The sequence below is a fragment of the Cryptomeria japonica genome, chromosome 4, assembly GCF_030272615.1.
Source record: "Cryptomeria japonica chromosome 4, Sugi_1.0, whole genome shotgun sequence".
Lineage (NCBI taxonomy): Eukaryota > Viridiplantae > Streptophyta > Pinopsida > Cupressales > Cupressaceae > Cryptomeria > Cryptomeria japonica.
This window is the reverse complement of record NC_081408.1, coordinates 728,816,626-728,832,197: the sequence shown is the minus strand read 5'-3', so window position 1 is coordinate 728,832,197 and position 15,572 is coordinate 728,816,626. Positions and strand designations below refer to the sequence as shown.

At 36.7% G+C, this 15,572-nt stretch overlaps 1 protein-coding gene across 1 annotated transcript; it reads left to right on the top strand.

Annotated features, from left to right (window-relative positions):
• Positions 1–12,837: 12,837 nt before the first annotated feature.
• Positions 12,838–14,826, top strand: LOC131027502 (transcription factor MTB1). The gene is made up of 3 exons (XM_057957589.2): positions 12,838–13,415; positions 13,964–14,362; positions 14,541–14,826. The coding sequence occupies exons 1-3, from the start codon at positions 12,906–12,908 to the stop codon at positions 14,604–14,606; spliced, it is 975 nt and encodes a 324-aa protein (XP_057813572.2). The 5' UTR covers positions 12,838–12,905; the 3' UTR covers positions 14,607–14,826.
• The last annotated feature ends 746 nt before the right edge of the window (positions 14,827–15,572 follow it).

Below are 15,572 nucleotides of genomic sequence, written 5' to 3'. Positions count from 1 at the left end.
TAAAATATTTATTTAATTAGACATGACAATTTTAGGTGTCTACATTTTGCCCCTCTTTGAGACAATGTGGCTTGTCACGTTGTTTTAAAGAAGATAAGATGAACTGATATAGAGTTGCCCCAAGATAGGAATGATATGCCCCCTCGAGAGATTGGATGAAAATGTTTGGAAAGATCACAGACAATCTCTCGATAAGAAAGAAAGGCTAGAATGGACTGACCGGATAGGATGGAGTGACAGAGTCACATGATAATGAAGACTGACTCGGGAAACGAGAGCTAGGGCTAGGGCTAGGGTAGTCTATAAGATAGACCACGAGGGAAATACATCCTCATTGTCATCCACACATCCAAGAGATCAGAGTGCGGAGCAAGATAGAGCAGCAGCAGTCAGCAGCAATGGCAATGGTTCACAGATTTGATCGTGTTCGCCGATATCAAAGGCCAGCAGATGCAAGAGAGCCGGTAAGCACCACCGAACCTCCTTGTACTTTGATGCATTTATTGTTGTCATTAATGCATGCTAGGTAGAGTAATAAATGCACTTTTAGGTAATGTCTAGAAAAAATATCAAGCATGTAGGCGTGTTTATGTCTTCTAGGCCAAATCGGCAAGTCTGTGATGAACATACACTATTGATTGGATAAGCTGCTAAGAGGATACACTCAAGCAGGTCCTCTAGGGAAGACTAGGATAGCAAATAGGGCTAGGATTGACAATTCTATGATAGAACATACGTTGCCAATTAGGAAACTACTCAAGAGGATACACTCAAGCAGAGGCCCTAAGATATGATATATCGAGGCATTTTGTGATGAACAGGGAGTACCAATAGGAGCAGCAATTTGTGATGAACAGTGAGTGCAAATATGAGTAGCACTTTGTGATGAACAGGGAGTGCTAAAACGTAGTACTTTGTGATGAACAGGGAGTGCTAAAACGTAGTACTTTGTGATGAATAGGGAGTACCACTAGGATAGATAGCAACACTTTGTGATGAACAAAGAGTGTCACTGGGATAGATAGCAACACTTTGTGATGAACAATGAGTGTCACTAGGATAGAAGAAACACTTTGTGATGAATAGTGAGTGTCACTTTGACTGACATGATTTCTTTTCTTGACTGTAGGAGTATTTGCCTATGCTAGAGTCATGAGAGAGATTCTCGTCAACACAGAGATTATGATCAGAGCTGACATTCGAGGACCGAGCTGCTGTTGAGGCTATGGGTCTGAGATACACCTGTATGTGCCTGAGTTTCGGGAGAATATGAGTTTGCTGACTGGGCTGGTTGAGAGATGACACTCAGAGATTTGTAGTTTTCATTTACCGATGGGTGAGATGATAGTCACCTTAGAAGATGTGTATAGGATACTGAGGATACCGATCGATGGGGAGTTAGTACCCTACGATCGAGATGGAGACATGGATGCACTGAGACGAGTGTTTCAGGATCCAAGACTGGAGATGAGGGCTAGACAAGTGGCATGGGACACAATGACAGTGATAGGACTAGCACTACCAGCAGTGCTAGGAGGAGTGATCAGTGGGTTCTTATGTATCAGTTTTGTACCATTTTGTATGATGATGTAGACACCTTCGAGTGATTTTGTAGTCAATAGGTTGTGAGTGTGTGCAAAGTGAAAGGATGAAAGTGAATCCTGAAGGAGGGAGGAGCAATGTCTCTACGCATGGCGCTAGTGACCTAGTTTTCACCATGGTACTTGCCCAGGGCGCCACCGAAGTGGTTTTCACCATTGGACGAAGTTATTTCTCTTTACTTTTCCCATTTTTTCAACGTTTTTTTTTTTTGTGTGTGTCACAAGGCGCATGTTTGTCAGGTTTTCATGAAGTAACGATTTTTTTGTTTTATAATTTTTTTTGTATTTTTGAAATTTTTGAATTTTTTTGTATTTTTTGAATTAGGATACTCTGAAGAGCTATGTGTAAAACCTGCGAAGGTGCATGCTGTTGATAGGATCCTCCAAAGGTTCACCTTTTGTAGTTGAGAGCTGATATGCCCCAGATCCATATGCTGTTGTAATGATGTAAGGACCAAGCCAATTTGGTTCGAACTTGCCCTTCTTCTCTCTATCTTGCTGATTTTTGGGGTTTTCTCTAAGAACCAAATCACCTACCTCAAATGTATGAGGCTTGACTTTATGATTGTAACTGCATTGTTCCTTGACTGAATGATGTGTAGCTTGAGTGACTGTCTTCCTTGATAAAGGAACTGGGATAGAATTACTAGTGTGTGGACTACGTAGGCCCATATGCGTGTCACCTAAAGAAGTTTGGGCATCCCTAATAACAGAGTCCCTTGAGGAAGCTCCATTAAAGGTCCATGATGTATTGCCAAAAGGGAATAGATGTATGGAACGAGTGGATGAGTGATAAAGGCTTATGATTGCAAAAATAAGTGAAAGTATCATGATATGATGGAGACTTAGGATCAACAAGTATGCTTTTTGACTTGAAATTTTAGGACTTTTGCCCCCAGTTATTTTGATATTAGGGGAGATCATCTCTTTCTCTTTTTGCTTCATAGGATTTTTATCCTTGACTTTGAGTTTTGTAGAGTCCAATAGCTTTTGATTTTGATTTGGACTGAAGGACTTTTCTTTATTTTTGACTTTTAGATTTTTCTTTTCAAAGCTTGATTTTTGATCCCTAATTAGTAAGGGCTTTTCTAATTCTTGTTGATCCAAGTCTGGAAGTGGAGTGGAAATGGAATGAGTGGATGAAATGGTAAAGCTATGTGAGTTCTCAAGAGGGTTGGCGATACACTCAATAGATTCTTCGTTGGAACCACTCTTACGACTATTGATATCAAGAGATGCTTGCACCACTAGAGGAGTTTTGCATTCAGATTTAGTAGCCACAACACTAGGTGGTTCATACCCAATTCCTTGCAAATTATTTATACATTGTTCTTGTTGACTGAATACCTTAGAAGATAGTGGGAGTTGATCAACATGAAAGATATACTCACCACATCTCGGGTCTTTAATCTTGAATTTTTCTTTAAGCTCTGCTTGTTTGGATGTAGAAGCTTTCAATGATTTTGGATCCACATAGGCTAATGAAGGAATAGCCTCTTGATTAGTTGGAATTGTTATTTCTGATTTAGGTCGTAGATTGTTGCAATATATGAACGGATTTGGGTCAGCTTTGAAAGTCACTTCAACTCCATTGTGAGGAAACTTAATGCATTGGTGGCATGGAGATGGGATTGCTCTCATCTCATGAATCCAAGGACGTCCTAGCAATATGTTGTATGTGAGATCAAGGTCTAGGACTTGACAAATCACATCTTTTGTAACCGGCCCTACTCTGAGAGGCAAGGTGACTATGCCTTTGGATGAACGCTCTGCATCATCATATGCCTTGATGGTAATTTTGTTTGTAGAATTCACAGCTTTATCAGAATATCCCAATTGTTTAATAGTGCTCAATGTACAAATGTTCAAACCTGCTCCTCCATCTATCAGGACTCGTTTTATTTGATGTTTGTGTATGAAGGCTTCAATGTGTAAAGGTGCATTATGTGGCTAACTTATGGAGGAATCATCAGCTTTTGTGAATGTAAGGGAGTGTGGAATGGAAAGGTATCCCACCATGGCTTGAAACTGGTCCACGTTCAGATCAGTAGGAACAGGAGTGTCTCTCAAGATTGTGTCAAGAATGGCTTTATGTGCGAGGGATATGCGTAAGAGCTCAAGGATTGAGATAAGTGCGGGTGTCTTCCCTAACTGTTCTACAAGGTCATACTCAGGCTTGGTTGATGAGGAAGCGGTGTTTTTAGCTGGAGCACCTTGCAAAGTGAATTTACCTCAACAAGTTGTAACATTAGATTCAGAGGTAGGTTCAGAAGAAGATCCAATGCCTTTTGAGACAATCTTGGGTCTCTGGGTAGAATTCTTAGGTGTTTTGTCCTTGATGATAATGGTAGAGACATAATTGTCCATCAAAATGTGATTGATATTTGAATCATAGTTATAGGATGCTCTGGTATAGTTGGTTTGGTCATCTGTGGCTTTAGCTTTTCCCTTGTTGTGTTTTGGGAATGGTTCCTTAAACATCTCATGTTCTTGATTGGACGAGTGTCCTTCAATTTCAATGTCACCTCTATCAATGAGATCTTGTATGATGTTCTTCAGTCGATGACAATTTCCTGTCTTATGACCCTTGCTCTTATGAAATTCACAATATTCATCATCATTCCACCAATTTGGTTTAACCTTTGGTTCATATGGAGGAAAATCTAGAATAGTGATTACCTTGTTTGCCACTAGCTTTTTGAAAACTGACTCAAGTGGTTCTCCCAATGGAGTGTACTTCATGATTTAGAAGTTGTTTGAGTATTCACCTGATTTGATCTGGAAAAAATGAATTTGGGTCACACTGTATTGGCATCAACAACACCATCATTGACTGTGTTCTTGTTTTTATTCCAAAATCTTGGCTTGTCTTTTCCTTTAAAGTCATCTTTGTTTTCCTTGAATATCTTAATGACTCCTTGATCAATTAGGACCTTCTCTGTTGCTAAGCCTTTTTCAATGACGTCCTTAAAGGTGGACAAACAAGCTTTCCTTAAGTCATAACCAATCTCTTTGTTAACATTTTGGGTGAACATTTCTACCATTTGTTTTTGTGGAATTTCACAAGAGCATCTGTCGGCTAGATTCCTCCATCTTTGTAAAAATGATGCAAAAGACTCTCCCTCTTTTTGCTTGGTGTTGCACAAAGTAGTGACTGATATGTCTGTCTCTATATTGTAGGAGAAATGTTGAATAAATGCCTCTGCTAAGTCACCCCATGACTTAATTCCAGGTGGAAGTTGGGAGAACCATTCCATAGCTTGATTGCCTATGCTCTGTGGGAATAATCTCATCAAATATGTCTCTTCTGCTGCTATCTCAATGCAAGCTGTGAAAAATTGTCTTATGCGTGCCTTAGGATCCCCTTTTCCTCTATACTTATCAAATTTAGGCGTCACAAAGTGTGTAGGAAAAGGAGGCATTGGAATGCTCTTGTCAAATGGATAAGGACATATGTCTCTCATTGTGTATGTTGGCTTCGGTGTATTTATGTCCTCCATTTTCTTTTGTAAGTCCTTGATTTGTTGCTCCAAATTGCTCTTAGGTGGAGATCGACTTCTTGGACCATACCCCATGCTTGAGGCACCAATTGGAGGAGAAGCATGTTGCATATATGGATGATATTGATCATACACATGTTCATATGGAGGAGGTCTATAGTGATGCTGCATATATGGACCACTTGGTATAGATTCATGTTGAGGAACAGAATATCTATTTTGTCCATGTATACCATACTCTACAGGCATGTCATGTTCTAATGTGTTGCCCCCAAATTTGACACAGGGTTTCCTTGTGTCCAAATTTTGAGCATGCCTTTGAATATCCAATTGCTTTGGTGGTTGATCCTTAGCATTGATATGTGATTGAGCATATTTCTCTGCATAAGACTTCCATAATGGTTTGTGAAGGTGAGTATCATATGCTTGACCATGTGTATGTGGGACCTCTGGTTTTTGAAACAAAGATGATGGTGATTCAAGAATAAGATGTGGTTTTCTATTGCCTCCACTATTAGGCCTCCTTTGATCCATGTTGGAGTGAGGTTGTTGCAAAGGTCGATTTTCCATTATTTGAGACATGTCAAAATCATGAGGTATCTTGTCTCCACTTTGTGCCATCATTTGTAAGAAGTATTGTCTATCCCTCCTCATTATTTCCTCAACCAATCAATTGAAATGGGGATCCATAATGGATTCTTCCACATCTGCTGACTGTACTGAAAATTTATCCATATCATCATTGTGTGTATCATTGTTGTTTGTAGTGTCCATGTTCTCAACAGTTGGAATGTTTCTATAGGCATCCATGTCAGGTAATGTAGTATGATCAAAATTGAAAAAGATATCATTGTCATACTCATAAGAACTCATGTTTGCAGACTCTTGAGCCTCTTTAGTTTCTCTCCTAGATTTTTGAAGATAGGTTTCAACTATGAACTAGGTATTGACCGAGATGTGTGAGACTAGACGAAAATGGAAAAAGTATAGAAGACCAAGAGTTGGATGGAATGCAAATGAATCTGAGGTGTACTTGCAATGTCCAAAGTGTAAGACTAAGTATGTATGTAGTAGAGTAGGTGTGACTTTCAAAGAGAGGATAGTTTCTCTTGATGAGGTAAGTTGACCTTGACTCTAAGTAAGACCAAATGAGACCCAAAGGTGATAGACCTTGATGAGGGACCACTTAGCAAAATGTTGGTGTATATAGTGTGTTGACAAAGTATGATGAGGACAAGCAAGTGACCTTTTGACTCAAGTTTAGACAAATGTAAATTTAATGCAAGATGTAAAGCAATGATGGACTTTGTGAGACCCAAAGACAAGTTGAATGCTAGATGAAAACCTAGAGAAACAACCTAGGAAGCTCAAGAATTCTAAAACTGATTGCTCTTGTTTGCTGGACTGTAAAATTTTTCCAATTTGTGAAGTTGTTGGTTGTGACCAAATCTGAATGTTTGACTATTTTTCGTGACAAGAGGACACAATGTTGATGAGGACTCAATGTTTGCAAGTGTTTAGACTCAAAATGACTCCAAGAAAAGTGTGTTGTTTGATGTAAAAATGTTTTGCATACACTTGAAGACACAAAAGACACAATGTTTTGCTGTTTGGTCTTGAATGTTTTGAATGTTTAAAATAAGGCAAGCACAATTCTTATGGCTGGCCAAGACAATAGTTGTTGATCCCACATGAGGTTTTACCCCCGAGGCTATGCTATTCAGAGAGGATACTTAGATGCTTGACCTCACTGGCTCCACCCTCGGCACTCACTTCTCGGGTCAACCAAGCATTAGTCCCCACGAAAACTCCCCATGGTGAACTTTGTATCTCTACTAAGAATCGTATGTGTGTGGGCTGCTACTAGAGGTCCGACCTCCTGCCTCAACAACTAGAAGGATTTTGGCTTCTAAAACAAAAAGGTGCTAGTAAGGGCATCCGCTTGTGTGGCCATACATGCAGCACTTTCAGCTCTATAAATATAGAAGGCTCCCAGCTGGTAGGGGTTACGCGCTACAAATCAAATAAATTTGATCAAACGGGTTTATGGGAAGACACAGTGCGGTATGAACTAATCAGCACATGTTATCCATAGTTTTCACCATGAATACAGTTGTTTATAGTGGTTCGGAAGAGGGGGGTTTTCCTCGCTACCACTTGGGTTGTTCTCTTCTCACTAGTAGTCCTAATAACCACATGGGAAGACAGGCCCTCTAAAGATTAAACAAAAAGAGCCTATTGCTCAGGACACAAAAGACAATGATTCAATTTTAGTGCACCAATTGAAGTGTTTTCTAGTCTATGAAAACAAGGCACACAATAAAAATCCAAAAACCCTTGCCAAGTACCTGCAAAAAAGATTTATTAGTAGTTTGGATTGTTTGAAATAATCACCCCTTCTTACAAGCACACAAGTTAGGTAAATTTTAGATCCAAAAGACTTTGTGAAATAGGGGCGTTCAACAATGCACTTTGTTGACCAATTCAAATATTTGATTCATCGTAAAAAAAGACCTCCTGTAAAATTTCAAGAGATTTCCAGAAATGTAAGAAAATCCAAAAAATTTGCTAATTTGCTCCAAAAATTAATTTTTTATGAAAAATCATAAAAACTTCATATAAAATGGAAAATCAATCCAAAAAATCTAAAATTTTTACTGGAGAGTCCTGATGGTATTCCAAACCTGCATAAAAAAATTTCTGCAACAAATCCAAGCAGTTTGTGAGATATGAGTAAAATAATGCAAAACCCTAATTTTCAAAGATCTGATTTTTGAGGAATGATTTTGCATCAAATTTAAAATCACAAACAATAGATCCTATGTATAACTCTGAGATATTTCCAAAAATGTAAGAAAATCTGAAAAATTCTCTAATTTGCTCTCAAAATTAAATTTTTATGAAAACTCATAAAAAATTCATATAAATTGAACAATTGATCCAAAAAATCTTAAATTTTTACCAAATCCTTCTGATACTTTTTCTGAATTACAAAAAAAATTTGATGCCAAAATTCGAAGCCGTTTGTGAGATCTGATCAAAATAAGGAAAACCCCTAATTTTTAAAGATCCAATTTTTAGGGAAATATTTTGCATCAAAATTAAAATCACAAAGAACAGATCTTGTGTATAATTATGAGAGATTTCCAAAAATGTAAGAAAATCTAAAAAATTCTCTCATTTGCTCTCAAAATTATTTTTTTATGAAAAATCATAAAAAGTTCATAGAAAATGAAAATGTGCTCCAAAAATTCTGAATTTTGGATTGAGAGCTCCTAATACTTTCTTCAACTTGCAAAACAAATTTAGTGCAAAATTTCCAAGCCATTTGTGAGATATGATTAAATCTCTCCAAGATCTTGATTTTGTGTCCAAAACCCTAGCTGCACAAGATTATTCTCCAAATTGTTTTACAAAACAACAATATAAGGTTAGAAAAATCTGCAAAAAATACAAATCTAACAAAAATACATGTCCCACAGGGCGTGCCAAAATGTATATGGTGAAAATGGATAACAATAATAACGATATTGAAAGGCTAAATGAATTCAACCATAAAACCCTAGCCTAACAACAACAAAGATCCACCATAACATATAAAGATTACCTAAGACAATGAAAATCAAATTAAATCACAAAGATTATACCATCACATGTCCAATAGGGTTTGGATCTCCATTCTTCCTATCTCCATTGATCTTGCTTGATATATTTGCTCTCAGATTTTATGTGCACAAGAGCTCAACAAAGAACAAAATGTGGTTGCAAGTAGGATCGCCTATGTTCAAAAGCGTAGTGTAGTCAAGTAGTCAATGGGGGGTTTGATAATGAAGGAAGCATCTCATTATATAGAAGACACTATATGAAATGGAGGGATAAGATTGAGAGGTGTAAAAGGAGGTCGGCTATGATTAGAGGGTAGGTAAAAGAAATAATAAAATAATGAGAGGGGTAGGTAGTGTATGAATTAAGGGATGAATGACATGTGTCATGGGTAGAAAAGGTTAATGAATTAATTAAATAAATAAAGATTTATTTAATTAATAGAAGGAGTGGGATAATTAAATTAATAAAATATTTATTTAATTTAGGAAAAGGATAATTTAAATAAATAAATGTATTTATTTAAATGAGAAATAAGGCTAGAAGAGGATAAATGAATTAATTAAATAAATAAAGATTTATTCAATTAATAGAAGAATTAAGCTTAAATAATTAAATAAATAAAATATTTATTTAATTAGACATGACAATTTTAGGTGTCTACAGATAGTAATAGTAAATTTAAGAAATGATTGATTATTTAACTTATATAGTATTATAGTGAGGGTTGTTTTGATTAATAAAAGTGGGATAGGCCTCTATTGTTACATATTCACAAAGTGATAGCCAAAGCGCATGAGGGATGCACATCCAGCAAGAAAACCCCCCACTAAAACACAACAAAAACCTAACAGGGCAACTCGAAAGCTAGCAACAAAACTAGAAAACCAGCAAAAAATAGAGAGACACCAAAACCCATAAAAAAAAAATGAACAACCACCCAGTAAAGGCACAAAGAAATGGCCAACTACATGGGGGAACCTTTTTCTTTCCAATCCTGGCATAAACTAAACACTTTATCAAAAAAAGATAACTTTTTGGTTAAATCAATCCCAGAGCCAAAGGAGACAAATACATAATCAAGGGTGACTTTAATCAAAGGCATCGTGGGGCTCGAACTTGTAGCTAGAGCCTCTGTGCATTTATGTTTGTTTTCCCTTTTCCTTTCTATCTCAGCCTGGATAACCTATAGAGAAGCATTATGCATGTTGGTTGCATTCTCGCAAGCAAGATTAACCTCCTCAATTTTCTTCTTGAAGGCCTCTTGGGATTTCTTGACCTCTTCCAACTAGAATTTGGTCCCTACCATTTTGAGCTTGGCATCCAAATCTTGAATCTTCCCACCCACCTTATCCCACTACCCCATTAGGCCAATAAGGTCATTGGTAGATTTCCACACTTGTCTTTGTCTAAATCATCCATCTAGGTGTTAGCCCTGGCTTCAGCCCCTACCGTTGCCTCCAACCGATTAATTTTTTTTATAACAACATTAATCTGCCCAAATAACCACTTTAACAGTCATCTTGTCTTTGCACATCATCATTTAGGTCCTTCACAATTTTTGTAAGGACCCAAATAGAACTTGGTTGATTGGTATTTGTAGAGGGATTAGGGTTTGTGGGGGGAAGGCTAGGGTTACCGTCAACATTAGCGGTATTGGTAGGGGACCAATTTGACCCTGTGGTTTCCAAGGAGTTTGACTCATACAAGGAAATAAATTTAGAACCCAAGTCTTCAAAAATATCCACATTCTTGTGTGTCTTAGGCTAGGTTTCCACATCTTGGTCCTTTTTAGTGGCGACAATGGCTTTAAATTTGGCGTTATGAGTAGGGTTTTTATTAGTGGTCATTTTTTAACCTGAGTGCAACACTTCATCGAAATCGGAAGGAGTGACGATGGGATCAACACATAAGTTGGGGTCATAAGTGGACCCAATCTCAACATTAGGGATCCCACTAGAGGGGGTTAAGGCCAAGTGGAAATTATATAACCTATAGATGAGGCCCTAGTGCAGATCAAATGGAGATTAATGCCTTATCCCAAGATTACCTGATAGTGCAGATGATTCAACATGGAGAAAATCTGCAAGTGGAATCTCCTTTTCCCTCCATCTAGAGTAAAGTACTTCATGAATAAAAGGGTTGCCTCCTTCTAGATGCTAGGAAGCTCTTCTATGTTGTAGCTTCTTTGAATCCTAGAAAACCCTTCCCAGGTTCAAAGAAATACTTGAAATCCTCCTTCTAACTCCCCTTGGGATTTTTAGGAGAAGAAATGCCATTGGGGGTGAATCCAATCACATTCACTATGGTCTCCTTAGAAACCAGAAAAGCAACACTCCCAATATTAACGATGCCATTATCCTAGGCCTAAACAAAAAAAAATATAAAGCATAGGATCATGACCGGTCATCCCCTCCACATAGGAGTCCAAATTACCCTAAATCATCTTACTCCAAAGCTCCCATGAGCACTCATCAAGTTCAACCTGGTTCAAATGGTCACCCATCTCCTAAGAAGTAGAAGCCAAATTGAGAAAGCGACAGGTCTAATAGATATAGTGGTAGATACCAACAAAATTAAAATTCCACCACCTTATCTAGCAAGGAAAGGAAAAGGAGAGAATGGAAAGTACCAAAAAGGTAATCTTGGGATTATGCATCAGTAGTAGGTAAGTCATTCAAAATCATGGCATGGGCTACAATCAAGATTTCGTGCAGGTGAGACCATATTTCAAAATGATTAGGAAAAGCCTCAAACCCTACCAGCTTTTCTGCCACACAGTTGCCCTCATGTCACATGTGGCAGAAGCTGGCATCATTGATAGTAGCAAGGAGAGAACGACACTTGGCGATGAGAGAGGTAGTCTTCCAGTCTAGTTTAACCAGCCCATTAAGCATCATGGTTGTATTATGAGAGTCTCCTTCAATAACAATTTGTCTCGATCCCTTCTCCGTGACGACAACTAACCTGTGAAAAACCGTAGCCACTTTAGCCACACTAAAGGTTTGGATACCAAAGCTCGCCACATAGGTGAGGATGAGGACACCTTATGAGTCTCTAAACACGCCACCCCCTCCCGATCGACCAAGGTTACTACAAGAAGACACATCAAAATTCAGCTTTAGCCAACCGGTGTCAGCGGGGGGGAGGGGGGAGTCCATTATAGTGAGGGTTGTTAATATAATATCATCAAAAGGCTTTTTAATGCTATGAGTTATATTGTGTCTACAAATCCTAGTTTACTTTCTACAATTGTAATTTAAAGTACCTAAATTTAATTTAGGCTAATTAATCTAGTGCAATTGTGGACATAAATCTAACAAAAGATTATCTAATTCAACTTCCTATTGAATTTAGGTGAACTAAACTATCTTTATATAATCACAAGTGATGTTTATATAGGTTAGATTTAGGTTATTTATTTGATTTAAGCATAAAGATGTTGCCGAGAGATTTTTGGTCATCTTCGCCATCACCACATAATTATCTTTATATTATTGAAAATACTCTTCAAATTATATTTAAAAATCCCAATTAATCCGAATCATATTGTAACAATTTAAATTTATTTTATTTTGTAAACTCAAATTTTTAAATAAATGTAAACTAAACGTTTAAACATACGAACGACATTTCTAAAATCATTTAATGAAAACAAGAGTTCAGTATTCAATCCAAATTTATATTTAAATGGTGATATAATATTTAAAAGTGTAACGGATCCTTAAACGCGTGTTAAATCCAATACAATAATCCCAACATGTTATATTTCAAGGGCTATTAAATTCTTTTGGCGTGACAAGAATTTCGTCACATTTTTTTCCATCATTTCCCTCGTTCTGCTGTTAGTCTGGATAATTAAATAATTTATAAGGAATTTATAGTCTCGAATGCCAAAATAAAAAATAAAAAATAGTTAGTGGGTACAGGGAATCCATGTGGGCCAAATATAAAATATTATACTTTTCTGCAATGTGCACGGATTCTTTCGCAAATATTAGTTTAAATCTATCTTACATCAAATAAATCACCTTCTGGAATCTTGAAATATTTGCACAACATTTGTCACGCGAATTCGTAATAAACAATCGTATTTGAGCTTTGTAACGTGTCTCTATTTTCCATGAGCGGGTCTCTTCATAAATAGATCTCTTTGTTACAATCAAGATCGAATACCAGTGGAAAACTAAAACATCAGACCATGGACACATACCATTTCAGTGCAAATATTGCTGCCATTGAATCTCTTTTAGAGATTAGCGAGACTGATTTTGGCAATGATGCTTCTGAAATCATTATAATGGACGACGCACAATTTGAGATTCCTATTTCTGATGTCATGATGGACGGATTTTGTCAAGAGACGGAGAAATCCTCAGAAAATAGGATTCAGGAGCCGCAGCATAGTGCCTTCAGCGCGTACATAAAACCTCAATCAAAGGCCGCTACGGATTCTTCGGCATCCTGTGAGAATATGCACAAAAGATGTTTCAGATTTCTGAGAAAAATCGATGAAGATATAAAGGTAGAGATCCAGAGATCACGCCGGTCGGCTCCTGCTGTTGCTCGCAAGAATAATCAAAAGTTAAAGGTGAAAAAGAAGGATCAATCTAAATCGGCATTTAAGCACATGATTGCAGAGCGCAATAGGAGAGTTAAATTGAAAGAGCATTTCGAGAATCTTTACAAACTTCTTCCAAGAAATTGCAAGGTATGATATTACAGACAGCGTCATTATTATCTTTTCCCTAAAAACTTCTACTGATATGAAATTTTATGAAGTTTTAGTTAAATCTTCTGAAAATGTGTTGTAATACGGTACAGTAATTGTGCGGTTTGTTCAGATTTACTTCACCTGTAAATTGCAACTTAATAAATTTAGGAATTTTATTTTACCGCTTGTTCACTTTGGGCACTCTACTGTAGAATCTTTGCTCTCTTCTTCAAAGAAATTGCAAATTATGATATTATCACAGCGTCATTATAGTTTATTTTCTTACAAATTTCGACCGATCTGAACTTTTATGAATTTTTAGTCAGCTACAATAATCGGTTAAATATTGAAAATGTGTTATGCGATACAATAATAACTATGCTGTTAGTTAGGATATTCTTCGCCTGTCGAACTGCAACTTAATAAATTTAGGATATTCGTTTCATCCATGGTTAACTTTTGGCAATGCTTTATCCTTACGAGCAGTTTCTGGAATAGAGAAACAAGAGATTTCTTTTTCTGACTTTTGATGTCCTTGTTTGCAGAACGATAAGCATTCAATATTGGCGAATACAACACACTATTTGACAGAACTAAAGCTTCGCGTTTGCGAGATGGAACAACAGAGTGAAAGCGTCGACGATTCAATTCCGAGGAATTTTTCCAATAGTGAAGGGGGAAGTGCAGGGTTCGAGTCCCACGACTATTCTTTCAATTCAGACAGTCTATTACTTTACCGCAGTGATGATGTAGTTTTGCAGCAATGCGATGACATCCCCGGCCAAGTTAAAATTATAATTAATGTCAAAATGAAAATTGTTTCTTGCCCGGCAAGTCTACTTCTCAGAGTAATAGAGTTGTTGAGAGCAGAGCAGTTGGAGATCCTTTCAGTTTCACATGAAAACGGATTTGGGTTTCAGGCTGCTTTTGTTGTATTACCAAAGGTACGTCTGTTCTTACCTTTTTTTTTCTTTTTTTTGAAACAAATGCTTAAGCTGAGACTGCTGCAAATCTTAATGAAGAGTTTTTATTCCATTGCTTATAATATTGAAATCTTAAAAAAAAACTTTTTTTTTTCATTGATTCTAAAATTGAAACATGTTGTCTTGAATATATGAACAGGGTGAGGACTGGAATATTTCCCACTGGCAATCTTTCGGGAGTTTAGTCAGCCGGACTGTCAACTGAGCATTTACAGGAGTGCATGATAATATTACACTGCAATAGGAGGTTCCTGTTCCCACCCAGTCTAGATGATAAGCATTTGATGACTGTTGAAATTGCCTATAATCTGGTTCTGAAATCTGATTTTTCAAAGATTTACTTGGAAATTTCCAGATTGTGAGGGAATAGATTGACCAAATCAATGAATAGGAAAGTGTCACTTGTAAATTGCACATTGATATGAATACAAAAGTTTTGAGTAATATTATTTATGCTATGGAGCAAGGATGTGTTTTCAATTCATATCCGTCTGTAAGCTATATTGTGGATTAGTAACTATATAAACAATGGCACTCAATATTCATATATAATGACACGATCATAACTAGCAGTTGCAAGCTTTTTTCTTGCAACGAGTAGTGATAGGTTTTTTTAATAGATCAAAATCAATTTTAGTGGGTGAAAAGCAACATTGATGATTTTCACATTGATGGTCAATTTACGTAGTATTCTTTTAGATTCATAATTCTCGTTTCGAAAATTATCCACAAATTTATTTTGCTGTGATACACAGTTCCAAAAGCTGATATATACAGTTATGCGGTGTTGATATTAGAGATTGTGAGTTGCAGGTAGAACACAGACCTTATTTTAGCCTCAGGAACTTAGTATCTCCCAAAAGTGGTAGACATTTCTTTATATTTTTCTTTGGAAATAGAGAATTGAAATTGAAATATATATGTTGTTCTTTTCTTTCTTACTTTACCCTCAAAGAACTATAAAATTGGAACACAAATAAACTATTCTATTGATTCAAGAGATTACATGAGCTTCTTGATCAACTAATCAAGGATCAAACTAACTGATAGAGAATGAATTACAACTATCTCATTATATAGAGGTTTTAGATACATCTAGATTTTGGAAAACTTGTATTATTAGAAATAAAGCAAAAAGCTAAAACTAAAAAACTCAAACAACTTTTATGTA